The 24456-nt window shown below is 39.2% G+C and overlaps 2 protein-coding genes and 1 pseudogene across 11 annotated transcripts in view; 2 read left to right on the top strand and 1 right to left on the bottom strand.

Annotated features, from left to right (window-relative positions):
- The window catches only part of TTC23 (tetratricopeptide repeat domain 23), a 111443-nt gene extending 98728 nt beyond the window's left edge, over window positions 1-12715 (bottom strand). For 3 of the 6 annotated variants that reach the window (XM_026455448.1, XM_026455452.2, XM_026455453.1), the window contains exon 1: window positions 12276-12502. The gene's annotated coding sequence lies outside the window, so the exon portion shown is untranslated. Of the gene's footprint in view, window positions 1-8192; window positions 8309-12275; window positions 12503-12537 lie in introns of those variants that run through there. The other 3 variants (XM_026455449.1, XM_026455451.1, XM_026455450.1) reach the window with 3 other exon arrangements.
- A 1522-nt stretch (window positions 12716-14237) lies between these two features.
- The window catches only part of LRRC28 (leucine rich repeat containing 28), a 129962-nt gene continuing 119743 nt past the window's right edge, over window positions 14238-24456 (top strand). For 2 of the 4 annotated variants that reach the window (XR_002733392.1, XM_023220877.1), the window contains exons 1-2: window positions 14238-14417; window positions 18753-18980. Coding sequence is in view for 1 of the 4 variants with exons in the window: in XM_023220877.1 (XP_023076645.1) it covers window positions 18813-18980 (168 nt within the window). In the remaining 3 variants the exon portion in view is untranslated. Of the gene's footprint in view, window positions 14418-18752; window positions 18981-24456 lie in introns of those variants that run through there. The other 2 variants (XM_023220879.1, XM_023220878.1) reach the window with 2 other exon arrangements.
- LOC111548397 lies at window positions 20237-23074 on the top strand (annotated as a pseudogene). Its single transcript, XR_002733393.2, has 2 exons — window positions 20237-21391; window positions 21423-23074. The product of XR_002733393.2 is annotated as an endoplasmin-like (transcript).

Genomic DNA, 24456 nt, shown 5'->3' with positions numbered 1-24456 from the left:
TACTCTGTCACCCAAGCTGGAGTGCAGTCGTGTGATCACAGCTCACTGCAGCCTATAACTCCTGGGTTCAAGTGATCCTCCTGCCTCAATCTCTGTTGCCCCTGCTGGTCTCCAACTCCTGGGCTCAAACGATCCTCTTGCCTTGGTTTCCCAAAGTGCTGGGATTGCAGGTGTGAGGCACTGAGGCTGACCCTTTTCCCACTTTTTAATTGTTTTTGTTGTTCTAGTTATTGTTGATCTGTAGGATTTCTTTATATATGCTAGACCTTAACCCCTTATCAGATACACAATTTGTAGATATTTTCTTTCATTACATGGATTATCTTTTGTTGATTATTGTCTTGTTTTTGCACAAAAGTGTTCAATTTTGAAGTAGCCCTATTTATTTATTTTTTATTTTGTTGCCTTTGCCTCTAGTGTCATATCTGACAGTTTCTTAATAAGTTAAACATACACTTAGCACAGGAGCCATCGTTTCACTCTTAAGTTTTTGTTTTTGTTTTTGATTTTTTTGAGACAGAGTTTCACTCCTATTGCCCAGGTTGGAATGCAATGGTGCAATCTTAGCTCACTGCAACCTCTGCCTCCTGGGTTCAAGCAATTCTCCTGCCTCAGCCTCCTGAGTAGCTGGGATTACAGGCGCCCGCCACCATGCCCGGCTAATTTTTGTATTTTTAGTAGAGACAGGGTTTCACCATGTTGGCCAGGCTGGTCTCAAACTCCTGACCTTAAGTGATCCACCTTCCTCAGCTTCCCAAAGTTCTGGAACTACAGGCATGAGCCACCATGCCTGGCCAACTCCTACGTATTTACATGAGAGAAATGAAAGCATACATTATAAAAAGACTTACATACAAATGTTCATAGAATTTTTATTTTTAATAGCCAAAAAACTAGAAAAAAAAACCCAAATGTCTATAAATAAGTAAATGGGTAAGCGAACTGTGGTGTAGCTATACAATGAAATACTACTCAGTAATAAAAAGGAATGAATATGTTGCAACATGAATAAATCTCAAAATAGTTATGCCGTGTGAAGAAGTCAGGCAAAATAGAGCATATATCGCATGATTCCATTTATATAAATTTTAATGAAATCTACTCCAATGTATAATGACCAAAAGCAGATCAGCGATTCCCTTGAATTGGGCTAAGGAGGTAGTATGAAGGGGGTGGTACACAAGAGGGAGGAAGATGTAGGAAAGGGTAGAGTGGAGGGATTACAAGGGGCATGAGGAAACTTTTTGTGATGGCGGATCTTCTCATTATTTTGACTGTGGTTGTGGTTTCTTGGGTGCACACAGATGCCCCAAATCATCAAATTGTATACTTTTATGCCAATTAATAAAACTGTTAAAAATCATATACATAGATCAGTCTTTCAGAGATCCCTCTCCATTCCTCCTCTTCAAACTCCAATTCCATTATTTACTATAGATAACATTTTAAATTTCATCCTATTGCAACTTGTTTATTTATTTATTATTATTTTTTGAGATGCAGTCTCACTCTGTCACCCAGGCTGGAGTGCAGTGGTATGATCTCAGCTCACTGCAACCTCCGCCTTTCAGGTTCAAGTAATTCTCCTGCCTCAGCCTCCCAAGTAGCTGAGATTACAGGCACGCACCACCATGCCAGGCTAATTTTTGTTTTTTTTTCCAGTAGAGATGGGGTTTCACCATGTTGGCCAGGTTGGTCTTGAACTCCCGACCTCAAGTGATCAGCCCACCTTGGCCTCCCAAAGTGCTGGATTACAGGCATGAGCCACTGCACCTGGCTACAACTCATTTATTTATTCATTCCACAACTATTTACTGAATTCTGGCTACAAACAATGCACCAGGCTAATGTACTATGTGGAAAACAACCCCAAGAAATGTAAAGTAGAGAAGGAAAAATGATCAGGTACACATTAGCATAGTAGTAGGTGCTAAAATTGCTAGAAGACTGGCAAGTGCTAAGACTTCAGAAATGGGAATCATTGCTGCTGCAATGACCTTGCTTGTTTGGCTGAAAAGATTCCAGAGAACAAGGAGAGAGAAGAGAAAGCATCCCAAGCAGAGTGAATAATTAGAAAAGGCTTGGAAGTGGGAAAGTGAACATGGCTAACTGCTGGTGGTTCAATTTGATGTATGTGAAATGAGGGACATGGCTATAGAACAGCATTTTCCAAGCCAATTTCTGCAGTACACTAGAGCCACAAGACATTAATGTACATTCTATCAAGGAGGGTTATTGACAGAGGTGATCAAATGAGTTGGTAAACACAAATATTGGTTCCACAAAAGGAGGATTCTGTGATCAAATAAATGGGTAAACATGGACAAGTTTCTTTAATTCAGGTCTTGTCAAAACTTTAATATAATACCTTGTGAATATCCCAGAGTGGGTATAGTATACACCACTTTTCCAATCTTTTTTTGACCATGAGATTATCTTTTTTCTTGAGCACCTATTAAATCTTATGGAAATAGCACTTCAAAAACAGTTTGGGAAACCCTGAGCTAGGGGAAAAGTAAAATGCTGGATTTCAGGCTAAGAAGGCATTAATTCATTTCAGGCTAAGAGTTTGATTGACTCTTTTCCTCATAAAGCATTATAGCACAAAAATATGAAAAAGAAGGAATCAGCCAAAGGTCAAACTGTGAGAATGCTAGAGAGGCTGATCTAAAATGCAGGTAGTGTTCTCATTCCTGGGTACCTCTTAAAAATGTTAAAGGTCAGCCGGGCGTGGTGGCTCACGCCTGTAATCCCAGCAACACTTTGGGAGGTCGAGGCATGCAGATCACGAGGTCAGGAGTTTGAGACCACCCTGGCCAACACAGTGAAAGCCCATCTCTACTAAAAATACAAAAATTAGCCTGGTGTGGTGGCACACACTTGTAGTCCCAGTTACTCTGGAGGCTAAGGCAGGAGAATCGCTTGAACCAGGGAGGCAGAGGTTGCAATGAGTCGAGACAGTGCCATTGCACTCCAGTCTGGGTGATAGAGTGAGACACTGTCTCAAAAAAAATAAAAAAAAAATAACAAAAAAATCATAAAAATAAATAAAAATGTTAAAGGTTAATACTTCAGGTTTAACACGAAAGCTTTGCCTATACCCTGTCGTACAGAGACACAGTGCTATTTGAGATCCCAAGATGTTGGCTAACTTTTTTCTAATAACTTCTTGCCTTACGCTTACTCATCTGTTCAACCCCACTGGCTGATAAGATGACCATTTCAACGGGTGCTGCTGTCTAGAGAAGAGCAGTAGCCAGAGATGGAGAATCTGAGATTCAAGAAACTGTGCTGTCCCACCTACCCAAGTGATTTGGGCAATACCAACTAATATATACATAACACTTTAGACTTTCACATATTTTATCTCATGTGGCCCTTACAACCATGTAAGGTACAGAGGGTAGGTATTATCATCCCCATTTTATAAATAAAGATGAAGAAATGAAGCTAAATCAGTTGCACATCACACAGCTACAATTAGGACCCTGGTCTTCTCATAATTTGGTGGTTTCCCATGACAGGTGGCTTCCCTGCCTTTCACTGACCACAGTCTACAGCAGTGGGAAGTAAATGTTGTTGCTTTGGAAACCCAAGCCTGCATTTTAAAAAGTGACCATACATTTTTATATACAGGAATGCAACATCTTCAATAGATTTAACTATATTTTCTTATCTTCCATTTAGGTGAGTCAGAAAAGAAAGTTTAAAGATGAAATAAGTAAGATGCCCCGCAGTATCTGTTATTCTGGGCCTCTGTCTGGCTTCTAGAGGCATTTGAGTCTGTGGCCTTACTTTAAATGTGTGTGTTTCAATGTATGTGGCATCATACAGTAACATCCTCAACATAAAAACATACTTCTCAGGCTGGGCGTGGGGGCTCACACCTGTAATCCCAGCACTTTGAGAGGCTGAGGCAGGCAGATCACCTGAGGTCGGGAGTTCGAGACCAGGCTGACCAACACGGAGAAACCCTGTCTCTACCAACAATACAAAAAATTAGCCAGGTGTGGTGGCACACACCTGTAATCCCAGCTACTCGGAGGCTGAGGCACGAGAATCTCTTGAACCCAGGAGGCAGAGGTTGCAGTGAGCTGAGATTGCACCACTGCGCTCCACCCTGGGCAATAAGAGCGAAACTGTCTCAAACAAATAAACAAACAAAAAACATGCTTCTGAGTTCACTTACTTTGAGTTACATGCTTATCATCAGTCACTTTTCTTTTCTTTGTAGTAGCTATAGCTGGGGCTTAAAATTTCATCACATATCAGCCCAGGTCCCACAAACCACCCTCTTCCTGCCAGGTGTGGGTTCAGCTTTCTAGGTCTCTGAATCACAACTGCCAGGGAGATCTACTCAGTCAATTGATACTGTTCCTTCTACCAGACCTGCCCAGTAGAATGTTAAAGCACATAATCAGCCCCAGATCAAGGTGTTAGGAAGAAGAGGTCTGAAGTGGAGTCTTAGTCTTCCAAGTGGTGATATTCAAAATAATAACTGAAATAGCAGGAGGGCCAACAATCTATACAGGTGCCAACGAGGCTGGAGCTGGGTTTTGAAGGTCCCCTGCTATTCCAGGTGTGAACCTTTGGATGCTGACTTGTGGAGAGACGTAGGGGAGCCTGAGGAAGGGGCAGGGGCCCTCAGGGCAGTGGCTTTTAGGAAATAAAAAACCTTATCAATCAGGCATGGTGGTTCATGCCTGTAATACCAGTACTGTGGGAGGCTGAGGCAGGTGTACGGCTTGAGCCGAGGAGTTCAAGGCCAGGCTGGACAACATGTCAAAACCCTGTCTCCACTAAAATTACAAAAATTAGCTGGGTGTGGTGGCGCTCGGCTCCTCCAGCTACTCGGGAGGCTGAGTGGGGAGGACTGCTTGAGCCCAGGAGGAAGAGGCTGCGGTGAGCTGAGATCACACCACTGTACTCCAGCCTGGGTGACAGAGCAAGACCTTGTCTCAGCAAAAAAAAAAAAAAAAAAAAAAGCCATTATGACTAGTTTCTTAACTAGTGAAAGTGCATGCTAGTTAAGAAGCAACCTTACCCATATGCAAGCTAAGGCACTGGAAAAACACCCTAAAAAGATAAAAAATATTGAAACCAAATAACAGAAAAATAGAAAATCTGAATAGATCTATAATAAGTAAAAAAAAATTAAAATAGTAATTAAAAATATTTATACCAAGTTAAGCCCGGGCTCAGATGGCATCAGTGATGAATTCTACTAAACCTTTAAAGAAGAAACAACATGAGTATTTTGTAAACTCTATCAGAAAATAGAGAAGGAAACTCTTTCCAACTTGTTCTATGAGGTATTACCCTGATATCAAAGCCAGACAAAGACATCACAAGAAAATAACAAATGAACATCCCTCGTGAATACGGACACAAAAATCCTCAACAAAATATTGGCAAACCAAATCTAGCAACAAATACAAAGGACAATACATTATGATCAAGGGGGAGGGTTTATCCTATGAATGGAAGGTTGGTTTAACATCTGAAATCATTAATATAATACACTATATAATAGAATATGGTCACAAACCATCTGATCATCTTGATAGATGCAGAAAACACATTTGGCAAAATCTATTATCCAATCATGATTTAAAAAACTTCCCCAACCTGATAAAAGGCTAATAAAAGCCTGATTTTACAAATCAAAATGGATTGAAGACTTAAATGTAAGACCTGAAACTATGAAATTACCAAAAGTAAACACTGGGGAAACTCTCTGGGACAGTGGTCTGGGCAAAGACATCTTAAGAAAGATCTCAAAAGCACAGGCAACCAAAATAAAAATGGACAAATGGGATCACATCAAGTAAAAAAGCTGCTGTATAGCAAAGGGAAACAATCAAAGCAAAGAGACAACCCACAGAATGGGAGAAAATATTTGCAAACTACCTATCTGACAAGGGATTAATAATCAGAATATATAAGGAGCTCAAACAAAACCCAACAGGAAAAAAAATCTAATAATCTGATTAAAAAGTGAGCAAAAGATCTGAATAGACATTTCTCAAAAGACATGCAAATGACCAACAAGTACATGAAAAAATACTTGACATCACTGATCAGCACAGAAAGGCAAATCAAACTACAATGAAGTCATCTCACCCCAGCTAAGATGGCTTTTATTAAAAAGGCAGTAATGGATGCTGGTGAGGATGCGGAGAAAGGGTGACACTCATATAGTGTTGGTGGGAATGCAAGTTATTACAGCTACTATGGAGAATAGTATGGAAGTTCCTCAAAAAGCTAAAAACAGAAGTGCCATATGATCCAGCAATCCCACTGCTCCATATAGATCCTTTCTGCGCTCCCATGTATACTGCAGCACTATTCACAACAGTCGACATTTGGAATCAGCCTAAATGTTCATCAACATATGAATGGATAAAAAAATGTGGTAGACATACACACAAAACAGAATGAAATCCTGTCATTTACAACAACATGGATGAAACTGAAGGATATTATACTAAGCGAAATAAACCAGGCAGAGAAAGACAAATTTTGCATGTTCTCATTCACTGATGAGAGCAAAAAATTAAAACAACTGAACGCATGAAGACAGAGAGTAGAATGATGATTACCAGAGGCTGGGAAGGGTATTGGGGTGGGAGGGAAAAGTGGGGATTGTAAATGGGTACAAAACATAGTTAGACAGTATGAGTAAGATCTAGTACTTGATATCACAACAGGGTGACTACAGTCAACACTAAGTTATTGTGTATTTCAAAATAACTAAAAGAGTAGAATTGGAATCATTGTAACACAAAGAAATGATAAGTGTTTGAGGAGACAGATACCCAATTACTCTGATGTGATTATTATACATTGTATGCCTGCATCAAAACATCACATGTATCTCATAAATATATACACCTACTACTATGTACTCACAAAAACTAAAAATTACAAAACAAAACCAAAAAAACCTGATTTACAAAAACCTAAAGCTAATATCGAACTTAAAGGAGCATGTTTGAATGTTTTCCCTTTAAGATTGGAAACGAGGCAAGAGTGATTGCTCTCACCACCTGTAGTTAAGGTTGTAATGGATATTACAGTCAGCGCAATAGGCAAGAACAATAAATTAAGGCATGCAGATTAGAAAGGGAAAAATAAAACATTATTATCGGATGACATGACCCTCTACGTAGAAAATCCTAAGGATTCCACAATAAATAAACAACCCTCCCAACCCCATTAGAACGACTAAAGTTTGGCAAGGCCATGAGATACAAAATAAATAAATAAAATTGTATTTTTATATGTCAGCAATAAATAATCATAAAATAAAACTAAGAAAACATTTTGATTCAAAATAGGATAAAAGAGAATAAAATATGCAGGAATAAATTTAACAAAAGAAATACAAGACTTGTACAATGAAAATCATACAACATTATCGAAAGAACTTAAAGATCTAAATACATGGAGAGACATTCCATGTTCATGGATTAGAAGCCTCAATACTAAGATAGAATACTCCTCAAATTGATGTATAGATTTAATGTAATATCCATCAAAATCTCAGCTGTTTTTTGCAGAAATTAACAAGTTGATCCTTATTATGGATCAATTAAGATGGAAATACAAGACTAAGAATAAATAAAACAATCTTAAAAAAGAAGAATAAAGTTGGAGGACTCACACTTCCCATTTTAAAAGTTTACTATAAAACTACAGTAAAAGTAATCAAAAGTGTTGTACTTATAAATTTTCAGTTATAAGGTAAATAAGTTCTAGAGATATACAGCATGGTAACTACAGAAAATAACTGAAATTTGTTAAGATCTTAGGTGTTCTCATCACACACACAAAAATGGTAATTATGTCAGGTGATGAATGTGTGAGCTAACTTTATTGTGGGAATCATTACAAAAGGTATACTTATATCAAAACACCATGATGTTTACCTCAAATGTATATAATTTTTAGTTTGTCAATCATATTTCAATAAAGCTGGGGAAAAGCCCTCCCCAAAACAACGTGGTAGTACTGGCATAAGAAAGGACATACAGAGGCCAGGTGCAGGGGCTCATGCCTGTAATCCCAGCACTTTGGGAGGCCGAGGTGGGCGGATTACTTGAGGTCAGGAGTTCGAGACCAGACTGGCCAACATGGCAAAACCCCATCTCTACTAGAAATACAAAAAATTTACAGGTAGTGACGAGTACCTGTAATTCCAGCTACTTGAGAGGCTGAGGCAGGAGAATCGCTTGAACCCGGGAGGCGGAGGTTGCAGTGAGCCGAGATCGCACCACTATACTCCAGCCTGGCTAACAGAGTGAGACTCCATCTCAAAAAAAAAAAAAAAAAAAAAAGAATTGACATATAGAAAAATGGGATAGTGGCGAGAGTCCAAAAATAAACTCGTATATATGTGAATTATTTTTTAACAAGGGTGCCAAGATAGTTCAATGGGAAGAGAACAGTCTTTTCAATAAACAGTGCTGGAATAACTGGATAGACACATGCAAATGAATAAAGTTGGATCTCTACAACTCATACCATATATAAAAATTAACTCCAAATGGAGTAAAGACTTAACAGTAAGAGGTAAAACTATAAAACTCTTTGCAAACATAGGAGTAAATCTTCATGAACTTTTTTTTGAGATGCGCTCTCACTCTGTCGCTTAGGCTGGAGTAGAGGTGATCCACCCAACTTGGCTTCCCAAAATACTGGGATTACAGGTGGTGAGTCACAGGACCTGGCCTGTTAGGCAAAGACTTCTGAGATACAACACCAAAAGCACAAGCGATAAAAGAGAAAAAAAACCATAAATTAGATTTCATCAAATCCAAACCTTTACTGCTTCAAAAGATACTATTATTAAAGTTAAAAGACAAACCACAGAATGGGAGAACAGATTTGTAAATCATTAATCTGATAAAAGACTTTAACCACAATATATAAAGAACAATTAAAAATCAGAAACATGGGACAGGGCGCGGTGGCTCACGCCTGTAATCCCAGCACTTTGGGAGGCTGAGGTGGGCAAATCACGACGTCCAGAGTTCAATACCAGCCTGGCCAACATGCTGAAACCCCGTCTCTACTAAAAATACAAAAAATTAGCTGGGCATAGTGGCGGGCACCTTTAATTCCAGCTACTTGGGAGGCTGGGGCAGAAGAATCGCTTGAACCCGGGAGGCGGAGGTTGCAGTGAGCTGAGATCGAGCCACTGTACTCCAGCCTGGGTGACAGAGTGAGACTCTGTGACAAAAAAAAAAAAAAAAAAAAAATTAGTAACATGGGCTGGCACGGTGGCTCATGCCTGTAATCCCACCACTGTAGGGGGCCAAGGCGGGTGGATCATGAGGTCAGGAGTTCCAGACCAGCCTGGCCAACATGGTGAAACCCCATCTCTACTAAAAATACAAAAAAATTAGCCGGGCACCGTCATGGGTGCCTGTAATCCTAGCTACTTGGGAGGCTGAGGCAGGAGAATTGCTTGAAGCCAGAAGGCAGACACTGCAGTGGGCCGAGACCGCGCCACTCTGCACTCCAGCCTGAGCGACAGAGCGAGACTCGGTCTCAAAATAAATAAATAAATAAATAAATAAATAAATAAATAAATAAATAAATCAGTAACAAGATGACAACCCAATTAAAAAAACAGGAAAACGCTGGGCGCAGTGGCTCAAACCTGTAATCCCAGCACTTTGGGAGGCCGAGACGGGCGGATCACGAGGTCAAGAAATCGAGACCATCCTGGCTAACACAGTGAAACCCCGCCTCTACTAAAAAAAAATACAGAAAACTAGCCAGGCAAGGTGGCGGGCGCCTGTAGTCCCAGCTGCTCGGGAGGCTGAGGCAGGAGAATGGCGTAAACCTGGGAGACGGAGCTTGCAGTGAGCTGAGATCCGGCCACTGCGCTCCAGCCTGGGCCGTGACAGAGCGAGACTCCGTCTCAAAAAAAAAACAGGAAAAATATTTGAAAGATATTTTACAAAAGAAGATCTATGGATAGTCAATAAGCACATGAAAAGATGCTTCATATCATCAGTCATTAGGAAAATGCAAATAAAAGCTGTAATAAGATACCACTTAAAATCCAGCCGAATGAATAAGACAGATCATAAGGAGTGTTGGTGAGGTTGTGGACAAATTGGAGCCCTCATACACTCTGGTGGAAATGTAAAGTGGGAATTCACCTTGGAAAGCAGTTGTACAACACCTCGAAAAGTTACACATACAGAGTTACCATATGACAGTAATTCCACTCATAGATATACACCCAGGAAAACTGAAAACACATGTTCATACAAAAACTTGTACCCATCTTCATAGCAGCATTATTCATAATAGCTAAATACTGTACTGTATGTACTGTAATACAATTACAATTAGTACAATTAAACACTATGATTAAATACTGGAAGAAATCCAAATGTCTGTTAATTGGTACTGTTAAATAAATAAAATATGGTCTTGCCATCGAGTGGATTTATTACCTAGCAACAAAAAGGAATGAAGTAATGAGACATACTACAACATGGATGAACCTCAAAAACATTATGCTAAGTAAAAGAAACCAGATGCAAAGGATCACATATTGTGTAATTCCATTTACATGCCCAGAAAAGGTAAATTTATAGACAGAAAGTTTTTTAGTGATTGGGGCTGGGGATAGGAAACCAGGACTTAACTGCAAATGGGCACAAAGTATTCTTTTAGGAAGATGAAAATTTTCTAAAATTGGAATGTGGTGATGGTTGTACAACTCTATTATATTTTCTAAAACAATCATTGAGTTATATCCTTAAAACAAATGAACCTTATAATATATAAATTATACTTCATTAAAGCTGGTAAAAAATAGCTATAAAACCACAATGCAGTTTTATGTGTAATTCTGGTTTTTATACATCTTATGACAAGACTTTTATAAAGATGGGGCAACCATGATTCCCCAAGACAATGTGGCAGAGGTCCCCCAAAATCTTAAGAAGTAAACTCAATGCTTTCGAAGACTACAAAGAAATGCATCAAAATTTATATTATTCAACAATGATAAGGTAAATGTATTTGGGTAAGAAGCATGGTTACTCATCTGTGTGCCAGTATTTACAGTATGAGGCCCCTTAGCTTCTGGTCTCTGCTCTTGTAGTCATCTTAAATTGCACTGTCAGTTTTATCGTCTTCAAATATTACTTTCATAAGGTGTGCCTCCTGTTCCAGACACAGGACCAAAACCCTTGATTTTGGGAATTCTAGCTCTTCATTTTTCTCATGCTGTTTTTATAAATTTTTAACCAAAGTTTCCAAATGAACCTTCTGCTGCAGTCTCAGCCAGCTCTTCCTCGGGCTGCACATACTTTCTAACGACTCACTCACTAGTAGGGATGCCACTTCCCTTCTTTTCTCTCTGAAATTCTGCCCATTGCTCAGGCCCAAATTGAGTCTTACCCATACTGTGAAGCTTTCTCTGAATAATTCATCTCATATTGAGCTGAGCTCCTGAAGTATCTGTGCTCTACAACAGTCATCTGGGCATTAAGAATTGTTCATAAGTTTTAGTTTAAATGTTCTGAGCTTCATTTGTCCCTGTTCTTGAGGGGCTGGGTTTTATTACTTTATATTCCCCTATATGGATTAACAGAGGCAACTCAAGAAAAAGTTATTCATGTTTATCAATGTTTCCTTGATAAATTCTCTTTTATATTTGTTTTAATTTAAAATGCCATTTTTGAAAATACGATGCTAGATTTCTTTTTTGAGAATTTATCCTTACATGCTGATTCTGCTTCAGGTATCTAGAGTATGTTTTATTTAGCCATTAGCAGATCTGTCCCTGGATTCCCTAATCCACAGATACACACAAAATTTGGGTTCAAGCAACTCTATTTTCTCTTACATCTTTTAATAGATGTATTATCTATTATGCCAGGCATGACAATATACAAACAAAAATATTCATTTAAAATTACAATATTACTAAATGTCCTTCTAAATCCACATTTAAGCAACAAAAACGAAGCACAGTTTATTAAAGTAGAAAATGATCTATAGTTAATCTTACTATCTTGCCTCCTTTACCTTTCAAAACTCCACTAATAATCTGGGCATGATGCTTTCAAACCTCACCCTAAAGAGAAAAATACTCTGGGAACACTTCTTCCTGCTATCTTTAAATTGTGCCTGTATTTTTCTCTGCTTTTCTTTTGACACTCAATCACTCCTTTAAAACTTGTAAAAAACAACAACAGCAACAACAACAAAAAAAACCGTAAAAGTTTCAGTAACTCTCCAACCTCCAACTATGTCGTAAAATCCTTTGCAGGTTTACCCAGTCTGCTGGGGAGGCTCACGTTTCTTTTTCGAGCGAATGATACAGTTGTCTTGGTAGCGTGACTTGCCCTTTTGGTTCCTGCTTTATCAGTTTGGTGATTCTTTGTATAGATTGATAACCATGAAAAAGTCTAAAGTAGGGCAGTTCCGAAGCAGCTTTTTCCCGTAAAGCAAGCGGGTACCTCACAAAACTCCAGGCAAAAGAATGAATGACAGGGCACTCACCAATAGCGAGTAAAGAAGAGTATTTTGTCGAAGTTTGCAAACCAATCCTTGGGAGCCAGAGGTGGGAATTTTAAAATGAGGTCTCTTCCTTGGAATTTTCTTAAAGTGGTATCGCTGCCTGTTGCTATTGAAGTTTGTCAAAGAATGTAAAATCACCAGCTTAGAGAATTCTTTCCCCCTTCAAGAGAGACAAAACGTGCAAATTGATTCTCTGCAAATTGGGAGAACTTCTAAGAGTGGGGTCATAGGATACTCTCACATATAATCACTTGGTAACTTTTGTGTCAATTTGGGGAGGAGGTGAAAGTAATTTTAACATGATTCATTTTTCATGATCAAATATGAGATATTAAATTAATGCATTAAAAACGGTATTCTCCTTTTTTTAAAAAAAGAAATGAAAACTAAGAGGCTAACATTATTTTGAAAAAACTGTTCTATTGTTAATCTTCTTTCTTTTTTGGGGGGTGTAACTCTTCATATATCAGCAGCAAGTCTTATTATTTGGGTTAACCACAAAAGTATCTTTGTTTTTACACAACATGTGGATTTCCTCATTTTAAGACCAGCAAAAAGTTTGAGTGCCACGAATTCTTAGGTATTATGAAACTATCTTAGAAATACATGACATACACTGTGCTGTATACCTGAGTAGCTCTTGAAGACCAGATTTAACAGATAACTGATAAATATTTTATTATAACTCATACCTTGTTTTGAAACCAATGTTTTTTATTTAATGTAACTCTGCTTTCTAGGTTATTCATCTCTAAGAGTAATTAAGTCAGCCACTGTAAAACTGCTTCATTATAAAGTTAAGGTTCCTTGACAAGGAGCCTCGCAAATTATAGACAGGCTTTTCACGGAACAAAAAATATCAGCGATTGTAGTAGAGGAAAATACTTTAAAACCTTCATTTCAGAAGGAAATTTGTCATATTGAGACAAAAAAGTATCTCTTAAAAATGTTTCCGAACTATGCTTCCAAGCATTTTTAACAGCATAAAACTCTTTCTTTGATGCTATTTCGCTGACATAATTTTCGTCTCCGAAGAAATACATGACAGCCTACTCAGTCATGCTAGGAACTGTCATTGTATTTAACTCTCTAAATTGTTCCTGTCCTTTGTAGCAAACTTTTCTCACAATAAACCTTGGGTGCTTGAAGGGCAGAGACTAGGTTACCTCCTCCTCATCTTTGTTATCTACCAGTGCGCAGTGACCCCTTAAATCCAGTGCTTAGACTCACTACTTGCTAACATTGGCTTCCTTACATAAACCCACTGGCCTGTTTTTCAACCGTCGGACTGGTGCTGTTAGTCCCTGTGTCACGGGATTGCTGTCAAGGGTTCAACGAGATAATCTATAAACAGCTCTTAGAATGAACGCTCAACGTGTGCTACTGAATGAGAGGCCGAGTGACTGAATGAATGTATGAATGAAGGAACAGGCCAGTAACTGGCGGCTCCCAAGGTTGGAGCCGGCTAAATTACCCCTTCAAGACGCTAAACAAAAAGTCACTCCGTCAACATCAAACCCCACGCCGGAGCCGGAAGCAAGAGTAGAGCCGCGGACGGGGCCAGCATAGAGGAAGTCGCGCTCTCGGCCAATAGACACATAGCTTGGCAAACGAACATTTTCCCACACCTATCGTGAAAGCGCGAGAACCCAGGGGGTTATCGCGAGGTTCCCTGCTCCTCTCCCGCTCCCTCTTCTCCAGCTCCCTGTAGCACGGGTTCCGCTCCGCCCCCGGAGCCCCGCCTCTGACGCCCGGCGCTCCGCCCCGCCCCCGCTCGGCTCCCTGCCCCGCCCCGCCCGCCGTTCCCCGCTTGCCTTCCAGCGCCGCTTGCGCTCCGGAGCGCTGGCTCTGCTGGCGCTAAGGTGAGTAGAGCTGTCCGCCTCGTAGGGTGGTTCAAGTGGCAGGGCTCTCTGACCCGGCCCCCGGAGGGGACGCCCCAGACCTGGTCCTGCCAAAGCGTCCGAGTCGCGGCGAGTGGGACAGCGGGGCCGTCCGGGCCTCGGGTGGCCACAGCTGCCGGGTCCTTCTCGCACTCTGTGGCCCGCGGCCCCTGGGACCCGAGAACCCTGATACCGGGTCCGTGAAATTCCTGCTGCTGGGCTCGCTGCTTCCCAACTGTAACGATCTCAGTGGCTGGCTAACTCGGGCGAAACGGCGTGTGTTTTGCCTAAGACTCTGCCAGTGTTTGTTACCACAGAGCTGAGAAAATAGCCATTTACAAATGCTTTTAATGTGTAGCTTATAGTTCTCTCATCTCCAGCGTTAGGAAATTGGAATGCGTATTCTACTAAATTGAGTACGGGCAAGTCAGTCTAAGGGACTCCTTTCTTTCAAAATATTCCTTAATATGTGTGGAATTTTGGTGAGAGGTTTTTGATTTTTTTGTTTTGTTTTTAATAAGATAGATTGGTGTTCACCTGTCAGGAAGCTCGTGTGTAGGTGCAGCTGTATACAGCTGATATTAAGTAATACTATTTGCCCTAACTACATAAGAGGTAGTATAACTATACAAGAGGTAGTTTGCTTAACTAGGTTAAGATGTAGTAAAGTGAAATGGAGTAAGAAAATTACCTTGTTAAAGGCTGTGTATGGCTCGTGAATGCATACTGCAAAACTATGAGCATTGTTGATGCTTTATTGTCATTACTGGCAGTTTTAGGATTTCATTTGTTTAGATTTTATCTCCCAAACAGCCTTTGTAGCAATTTTAACAGAGTGTAATGGTGTTTTTGAGGCAGCCAATCCCAGCCAGAACATTCAGAAAGAAAGCCGTCAGGTTACAGGGAATCTCTTACTGAATCTTGCCTCAGTGAGTGTGGTTTTGCATTATAGGTCGGCGGTGCACAGGCTTTGCAGTCAGTTCACCTGCGATGGAACTATGGCATGTTACCCTCCGAGAAATTCAGTTTCCTCCTCTGCAAAACGGGCTACATATGTCTATTGCAATGCACGGTTGTAAAGATTAGACATCCTTGTGGCATGTAGCAAGCTTATAGGCTCTATCCGTGGTGTTGACATAGGTGGATGAAAAATCAACCTTGCAATGTTCTTCCACATGTCATCATATATTAGAAGGCTTTAAAATTTTATTTTAAGTTCCTGGATATATGTGCAGAATATGCCGGTTTGTTACATAGGTAAACTTGTGCCTTGGTGATTTACTGCACCTATCAACCCATCACCTAGGTATTAGGAAGGGTTACTTTTAGTTATTGTGCTAGATGCAGGTATGCAAGCCTGAAGAAAACAACACAGTCCCTGCCCTCAGGATTTCTAAATGAAGGGTTTATTTGCAGGCTTTTTGGCTTTATTGAAAATAATCAGGTGCAAGGATAAATATTTAAGTGACAAATTGTGAGGAGTCCTACGAAGAAAAAACAAACAGCCAAGTTCCTCTGAAAGAACACCAGGGGAGTACTTTGGGATAGGGAAGTGATTTTTGTTTTTTTTTTTAAGACCGAGTCTCTGTCGCCCAGGCTGGAGTGCAGTGGTGCGATCTCGGTTTACTGCAAGCTCTGCCTCGCGACTTCAAGCGATTCTCCTGCCTCAGCCTCCCGAGTGGCTGGGATTACAGGCACCTGCCACCACACCCAGCTAATTTTTGTATTTTTAGTAGAGATGGGGTTTCGCCAAGTTGGCCAGTCTGTTCTCAAACTCCTCACCTCAGGTGATTCACCCTTCTCGGCCTCCCAGAGTGCTAGGATTACAGGTGTGAGCCACCGCGGCTGGCCTCGGGAAGTGATTTTTATGTTGAAATCTGGAGAATGATGGGACATTGCTTTCTAGGCTAAGAGGAGAGCAGCAAGTGCTGTTAGGGATTTGGTAGCTTTAAGGATTGGAAAAACCCAGAAGCTTGGTGAGAAGCCAAGCAGAGTTGCTGGAGAAGTGGGTGGGGGCAGATGGTGAGGCACCCTCAAGGCCTGGTATGGGTTTGATTTTCTGAATAAGAGGTTTCTGAAGGGTTTATTTAGTAAGATGCGTGCTAGAAAGAGTGAGATGTAATTGGATGTACATTTTTAAAGGCCCACTGCTGGGATTAATGAGTTGGAAGTGACTAGAGTGGACACAGGGAGACCGCTAATACAGTTGGCCAGGCAGGGAATGACAGTGGCTTGTGGTTTTGGCAGATGGAGAGATTTGGATGGATTTGAGATGTCTTTGGGAGATGGAAGCCACTAGCCTTGTGATAGATTGGAGGTGGTCAGAATATGAGAGGATGGAATCATTCATGACTTCCTGCTGGTGGATGGAGGGGTGGGTCATTTATTGAGATGGGAAAAACTATGGAGATTCGGATTGATGATGAAAATGGAAAGCTCTTTGAATGTGTTAAGTTTGAGATGGTTGTGAGACATCTCAACTGCTAACAGTTTACTAGTTCAGTGAATAATTACCTATAAAGTTTCATTTTCTACACAGAATCATTGATGTTATTTGTAGTCTACTTCCCTTTGCTTTACAGGTAGGAGAATTAAGATGTGGAAAGATATATCTTGTACAAAGTCACATAATATATCTCATAAAATAGGTGAGTAGGTGGAATAAATGTGGGAAAGTATTGGATCCTTATGTTGCTTTGGAAATAGTTAATATGTCATACTTTGCCTTTTTATATAAAATGGCAAGTGCTAGCTCATTAGCTAGGAATTAGAATTTGGAAATAATAAAATATAACCAGAAAATTACAGAACTCTTGTTTATTGAAAGCTTATGTTGCTGCATTTTGTACTAATTTGGTATTAATTCCCAGTGAAAATCACTTTCCTTAAGAAAAAAAAATATTGAAATGTACTTTCCAAGAGAGAGATGGGAAAAAGTGCTGAGGAAAACAGTCAAATCTTTAAGCAAAGCTCAACTTCTTTGTAGTTGTTTCAGGATTTCCTTAGTATCCTGTGGAATCTTGTGAGTCAGTGTCTGTAAAGAACACAAACTTTGAAATTCATTGGACCTGGCATCAAACCCTTGCTTTTATCCCTTGTGAACGGTTTGACCTTGGACAAATTACTGAAGCCTTTAGTTTGTTTCTTTTTGTGTTAACTGATGGTGAAGTTTGTTTTAGCTCTGTGCCTAGTGGATAAAATGGCAAATGTTACTTGTGTTCTTGCCCTTGTCGATTTTGGAGCTCGAAGAGAATTTATAATAATCTGCCCTGGACTCAGGCCTTTAAACCAGTACATTAGTTGCTATCTCCTTTCTATATATTAGGCAACTGGAGACCCAGAGACATTGTAGTATTATAGAATAATACAGGATTCTTGTTTCCGAGTGCAGTGTTTCTTCTTTCATTGAAATAATTTAAAATAATGAAACTGTGTGGCCCTGGATCTATTTCTTTGATGCCTCTGATAATCCATAAAACTAAAAACAAAGAGGCGAGGCACAGTGGCTCACACCTGTAATCCCAGCATTTGGGGAGGCTGAGGTGGGAGGATTGCTTGAACTCAGGAGTTTGAGACTAGCCTGGGCAACACAGTGAGACCCCCATCTCTACAAACAAATAATTTGCTGAGTGTGGTGGTGCTGCCTATAGTACCGGCTACTTGGGAGGCTGAGGTGGGAGGATCACTTGAGCCCAGAAGTTGAGGCTACAGTGAGCTATGATTGAGCCACTGCAGCCTAGCCTGGGCAACAGAGTGAGACCCTGTCTCTAAAAACAAAATAAGAAGAAAGAAAAGAATAAAGAGATAAAGAAAAAAATCAGAATATAGGACAATATTTACATACTAGGAAGTGAAGAAAATGAAGCTATTAATGCTCTAGATATAAATAATATATATTTTAATATTTTTGAAGTACCTTAAGCTAAATACAAAATGAGGTAGTTCATAAAAGAAATGGGGTTTGCTGCATTTGATTTTTAAGCTTCTCCTTTGGTTGCATGTTATGAAACTGGTCACTGTTTTTCTTAGACAAGGGTTCCTATCTCAAGTGCAAAAACTATTTTTTCCATTAGGACTATTTCTAATAAGTAATAAATATTGCTTAATCAGAGTATTTTTATTAAATTGTTATTCATTTTAATCTCCTTCTAAATATGTGTGACAATTTTAGTTGTTATGAAAATAAAATGTAGGATTGAATGTATTCATGTAATTATCTTTTTCAGTGTCTTCAAGTAGCTCTGGGTGCTAACTGGTTTATGTGGCAATGCTTGTAAAATATCTTATAATGAATAAATTTTCTTGTTCTCTTTATAGAAATGGACCAATTTTGACAAGATATAGTGCTGCAGCGTGCCTGATGGGATATATTCAGTCATGGCATCCGAACTTTGTAAGACGATCTCTGTGGCAAGGCTGGAAAAGCACAAGAATTTGTTCTTAAATTATAGGAATCTGCACCATTTTCCATTGGAGTTACTGAAAGATGAGGGACTGCAGTACTTGGAGAGACTCTATATGAAAAGGAACTCCCTGACAACCTTGGTACAGTATTATATTACACTACAAAAAATTATTTATACGTGTGGTCCTGATCAAGATACATTTACATACCCTAAGGCATTCAGACCAAGACTTATATCCCCTGTTGTTATATATACGGTTAGTATAAATGCAGACACAGGGGTTTCTCATTGGCTATGAATTTATTATCCAAGTTCGTGCAGTTATGAAGTTGCAAGGGAAGTTGTGAAGGAAAGCAAAATATTCACTCATGTATGACTTATCAAATTAGTACCCATTCAGAAACCCATCTTCATTTAGCATGTGCTTCTGTCCTGACTTGTAATTTGTTTGTATGTTAAGCTTCTCAGGTGATTCTTGGATATTACAGCATTCACCAGACCAGTTAAAAAGTAAACAAGAGAAAGACCAACAATGCTTTTGAGATACAGGTATTAAAGGGAGAATGATTTGAAAATTAAAGCATTAAGAGAGGCACTAGGGAAGCTTAATGTAACTTTTGAGTGTTTTGAAAACAAAACCTTTATGATTGCCCTGTGAAAATCAAATGACTTTGAATTGGGCTAGCATACAATTTTTTGGAAAAAATTTTGCCACAAAGGCAACATTTAATTTGCTGTTTTTATGTTCTAAGAATAAGCACATAGTTTTCATTATAATCTGAATTGTATTACATGTAAGATAAACTAAAAGTTTTTCAAAAGAATGTCCAAATCAAGCTTTTTATTCCTACTATTTATTGTAAAACTTGGACTCTGTATTAAATGGATTTACTTTGTATGGCCTTTTCTGGTTATCACTTAACCTTATTTGAATCTTGTACTTGAATTCTAGTTCTTACTCATTTTAGATGATTTATGAAATTTTACTACTTTGTGAATTCACCCATTCTTCATTCCCTTCGCTATATTGGACTTTGCTAAATATCTGGGAAGTGTATCTTATTGGCTTCATGTATATGGCATGTTTTCCAGGAAAAGTTTTACTTAATCTGTGTACAATGCCTATAGTGGGTAGAAAGCATTGTAAAATTAGTATATCTTTGCTCTGTCTGGAAGTAAATAGATAAGTATGTTTTAATTCTTTTGTGATTAGCATATTGGCATATATGTTGAATGCCTGCTTATATTTCTGAAATTAGATTTTTCAGTTTTCCAACTTGGAAAATCTATATGCAGTTATAGGAATTCCTTTTTGCAAAGTCATCATCCCATGATATGAAACCATACTAGTATTTTTTTAACCCTTTAATGAGAAGTGGTATAAGAAATATTTTGACAAGGATTATAGCCTAGATTTTCCCATGTTTGCTCTTTATGTATAAAGAAAAATTTGTGAGTGGATTACTTATTAATTATCTGCCATAGCCCAATGGGGTAGACTTTGTTCAGAGAATTGACCTTTGCTTATAAAAGTTAAATTTGTGGGTGGACCATGCGGCTGGAGGTGTGACTATCAACCCAGGAGTGAGAGGGTGGAGGCAGCTCTTGCGATCGAAAGGGACTTGAGACTCACCAGCCGCACGCCATGAAGGCCCTGTGGGTGCTGGGCCTCTGCCGTGTCCTGCTGACCTTCGGGTCGGTCAGAGCTGATGATGAAGTTGATGTGGATGGTACAGTAGAAGAGGATCTGGGTAAAAGTAGAGAAGGTTCAAGGACAGATGATGAAGTAGTACAGAGAGAGGAAGAAGCTATTCAGTTGAATGAATTAAATGCATCATAAATAAGGGTCCGGAAAGTTTGCCTTCCAAGCTGAAGTTAACAGAATGATGAAACTTATCATCAATTCATGGTATGAAAATAAAGAGATTTTCCTGAGAGAACTGATTCTGAGGCTTTAGATAAGATAAGGCTAATATCACTGACTGATGAAAATGCTCTTTCTGGAAATGAGGAACTAACAGTTAAAATTAAGTGTGATAAGGTGAAGAACCTGGTGCGTGGCACAGACACTGGTGTAGGAATGACCAGAGAAGAGTTGGTTAAAAACTTTGGTACCATTGCCACATCTGGGACAAACGAGTTTTTAAACAAAATGACTGAAGCACAGGAAGGTGGCCAGTCAGCTTCCTGAATTGATTGGCCAGTTTGGTGTGGGTTTCTATTCCACCTTCCTTGTAGCTGATAAGGTTATTGTCACTTCAAAACACAACAGTGATACCCAGGACATCTGGGAGTCCAACTTCAGTGAATATTCTGTAATTGCTGACTCAAGAGGAGACACTCTAGGACGGGGAACGACAATTACCCTTGTCTTAAAAGAAAAAGCATTTGATTACCTTGAATTGGATACAATTAAAAATCTTATCAAAAATATTCACAGTTCATAAACCTTCCTATTTATGTATGGAGCAGCAAGACTGAAACTGTTGAGGAGCCCATGAAAGAAGAAGCAGCAGCAAAAGAAGAGAAAGAAGAATTTTATGATGAGCTGTAGTAGAGGAAGAAGAAGAATAAGAAGAAGGAAGAAGAAGGAAGAAGAAGAAGGAGAAGGAGAAGAAGGAAGAAGAAGAGGAGGAGGAGAAAAGAAACCAAAGACTAAAAAAGTTGAAAAAACTGTCTGTGAATGGGAACTTATGAATGCTATCAAACCAATACGGCAGAGACCATCCAAAGAAGTAGAAAATGAATACAAAGCTTTCTGCAAATCATTTTCAAAGGAAAGTGATGACACTGTGGCTTATATTCACTTTACTGCTGAAGGGGAAGTTACCTTCAAATCAATTTCATTTGTACCCACATTTGTTCCACGTGGCCTATTAGACGAATATGGATCTAAAAAGAGCAATTACATTAAGCTCTATGTGCGCTGTGTATTCATCACAGATGACTTCCATGATATGATGCCTAAGTACGTTAATTTTGTCAAGGGTATGGTGGACTCAGATGGTCTCTCTGAATGTTTCCTGCAAGACTCTTCAGCAACATAAACTGCTTAAGGTGATTAGGAAGAAACTTGTCTGTAAAACTCTGCGCATGATCAAGAAGATTGCTGATGAGAAATACAATGATACTTTTTGGAAAGAATTTGGTACCAACATTAAGCTTGGCGTGATTGAAGACCACTCGAATCAAACACGTCTTGCTAAACTCCTTAGGTTCCAGTTTTCTCATCATCAACTGACATTGCTAGCCTATACCAGTATGTGGAAAGAATGAAGGAAAAACAAGACAAAATCTACCTCATGGCTGGGTCTAGCAGAAAAGAGGCTGAATCTTCTCCATTTGTTTTTGTTTAGCGACTTCTGAAAAAGGGCTATGAAGTTATTTACCTCACAGAACCTGTGGATGAATACTGCATTCATGCCCTTCCCGAATTTGATGGGAAGAAGTTCCAGAATGTTGCCAAGGAAGGAGTGAAGTTTGATGAAAGTGAGAAAACTAAGGAGAGTCATGAAGCAGTTGAGAAAGAATTTGAGCCTCTGCTCAATTGGATGAAAGATAAAGCCCTTAAGGACAAGATTGAAAAGGCTGTGGTATCTCAGTGCCTGACAGAATCTCCATGTGCTTTGGTGGCCAGCCAGTATGGGTGGTCTGGCAACATGGAGAGAATCATGAAAGCACAAGCGTACCAAACGGGCAAGGACATCTCTACAAATTACCATGCGAATCAGAAGAAAACATTTGAAATTAATCCCAGACATCCGCTGATCAGAGACATGCTTCAATGAATTAAGGAAGATGAAGATGATAAAACAGTTTTGGATCTTGCTGTGGTTTTGTTTGAAACAGCAATGCTCCAGTCAGGATATCTTTTACCAGACACTAAAGCATATGGACATAGAATAGAAAGAATGCCTCGCCTCAGTTTGAACATTGATCCTGATGCAAAGATGGAAGAACCCAAAGAAGAACCTGAGGAGACAACAGAAGACGCAGAGCAAGACAAAGACAAAGACATGGATGTGGGAACAGATGAAGATGAACAAGAAACAGCAAAGGAATCTGCAGCTGAAAAAGATGAATTGTAAATTATACTCTCACCGTTTGGATCCTGTGTGGAGAGGGACTGTGAAATTTAAGTCATTTCTTTTGAGAGAGACTTGTTTTAGATGCACCCCACCAGTCCCCTTCTCCCTGCACTGTTAAATGTGGGATTATGGGTTACAGGAAGAAGTGGGTTTTTTAGTTGAATTTTTTAAACATACCTTATTTGTACTATTTAACTGACTATTCTTGATGTAAAATCTTGTCATGTGTATAAAAATAAAAAAGATTTCCCCCACACCAAAAGTTAAACTTTTGGTCTTGTCATAGTTTCTCAGCTTCAGTTTTTTATTTATGAAAATAAGAATATACTGCCCAGTAAATTGATGTTTATAATAGCTCATCGTAATACATTTTATTTCTCTGCAACCTTTTTAATCATCAAAGATTAAATTGTTGGATATGTTTATAATGATGTATGTATTTTACTTTAATTGTTTTCTCTTAGCTGGAATATTTGATTTATGTATATCAAAGAACTTTGTAAACTATAAAGTGCTGTACAGATATGAGGAGATGGTGGGAATAGTAGCAGTCATCCCAAGGCCTGCCCATTGCCTGATTATATCAGATACATGACAGCTTACAGCACAGTTTTTGAAAACAGGTAAAACATTACTTTTCCTAGAGTGCTCAAAACTAGTAGTGATTCTTAGGGCTTTTGGAATATTTGCTGATGTTAAAATACAGTTCCTAAAAGAGAGTAATATGTGCAATTTTATTTACAACTGCAATACTGTCCAAAACTGGGGAAAACATTATTGAAAATATATAGTATCTCGAATATATTATTGCTTAATTGGCCTTTTACTTACGGATTTTAAACAAGCTTGGGAATCTGTCAGTCACTTCCATGTTCATGTTGTTTTAGTGTTTTCTTAACATTGCTTTTTTTGTTTCCTGTTTACATTTTTGCATGTGTGTTAAATGCCTTCTCTCAGCATTTTCCTCCTTTCCTTTCCCACCCCTCAGCATATTAGGCCTCTTGCTGAGAAGAGAAGTTGTCGCTAATACACAACCTCTACCCTTCTCCCTTTTGCCCCTCAGTTGCTCAGAGCCATGTAGTGGGCTTGTATTTGTAGGATGATTGCATGGCAAAAGTCCAGAACTTGGCGAATGCTCATATTTAGAACTAAAGCACAAGAAAAAGCCTTTTTGCACATTTGAAAGAATAAACTTTGCAATTACAAAACTGGTATATACCCTTATGTCAAACAACATAGAGGAGTATCTGGAAAGCAATCCTCTCTTTTTCCAGTTTGTGAAGCAACCAACATTAATAGTTGGATTGTATCCTTCTGCTTTGGTTCATTCATGCTGCCATAACAAAACACCATAAAATCAGTGGCTTATAAACAAATGTATTTCTTACTGCTCTAGAGATGGGGAAGTACAAGATCAGGGTGCTAGCAGATTCGGTGTCTGGTGAGGTCTCTCTTACTGGATCGTAGATGGTGCCTTCTTGCTGTGTTCTCACATGGTGGAAGGGGTCAAGGGTCTCTCCCCGACCT

The sequence above is a fragment of the Piliocolobus tephrosceles genome, chromosome 6 (assembly GCF_002776525.5).
Source record: "Piliocolobus tephrosceles isolate RC106 chromosome 6, ASM277652v3, whole genome shotgun sequence".
In the NCBI taxonomy this organism is placed as follows: domain Eukaryota; kingdom Metazoa; phylum Chordata; class Mammalia; order Primates; family Cercopithecidae; genus Piliocolobus; species Piliocolobus tephrosceles.
The sequence above is the reverse complement of the archived record's forward strand: the minus strand, read 5'-3'. Positions and strand labels throughout refer to the sequence as shown.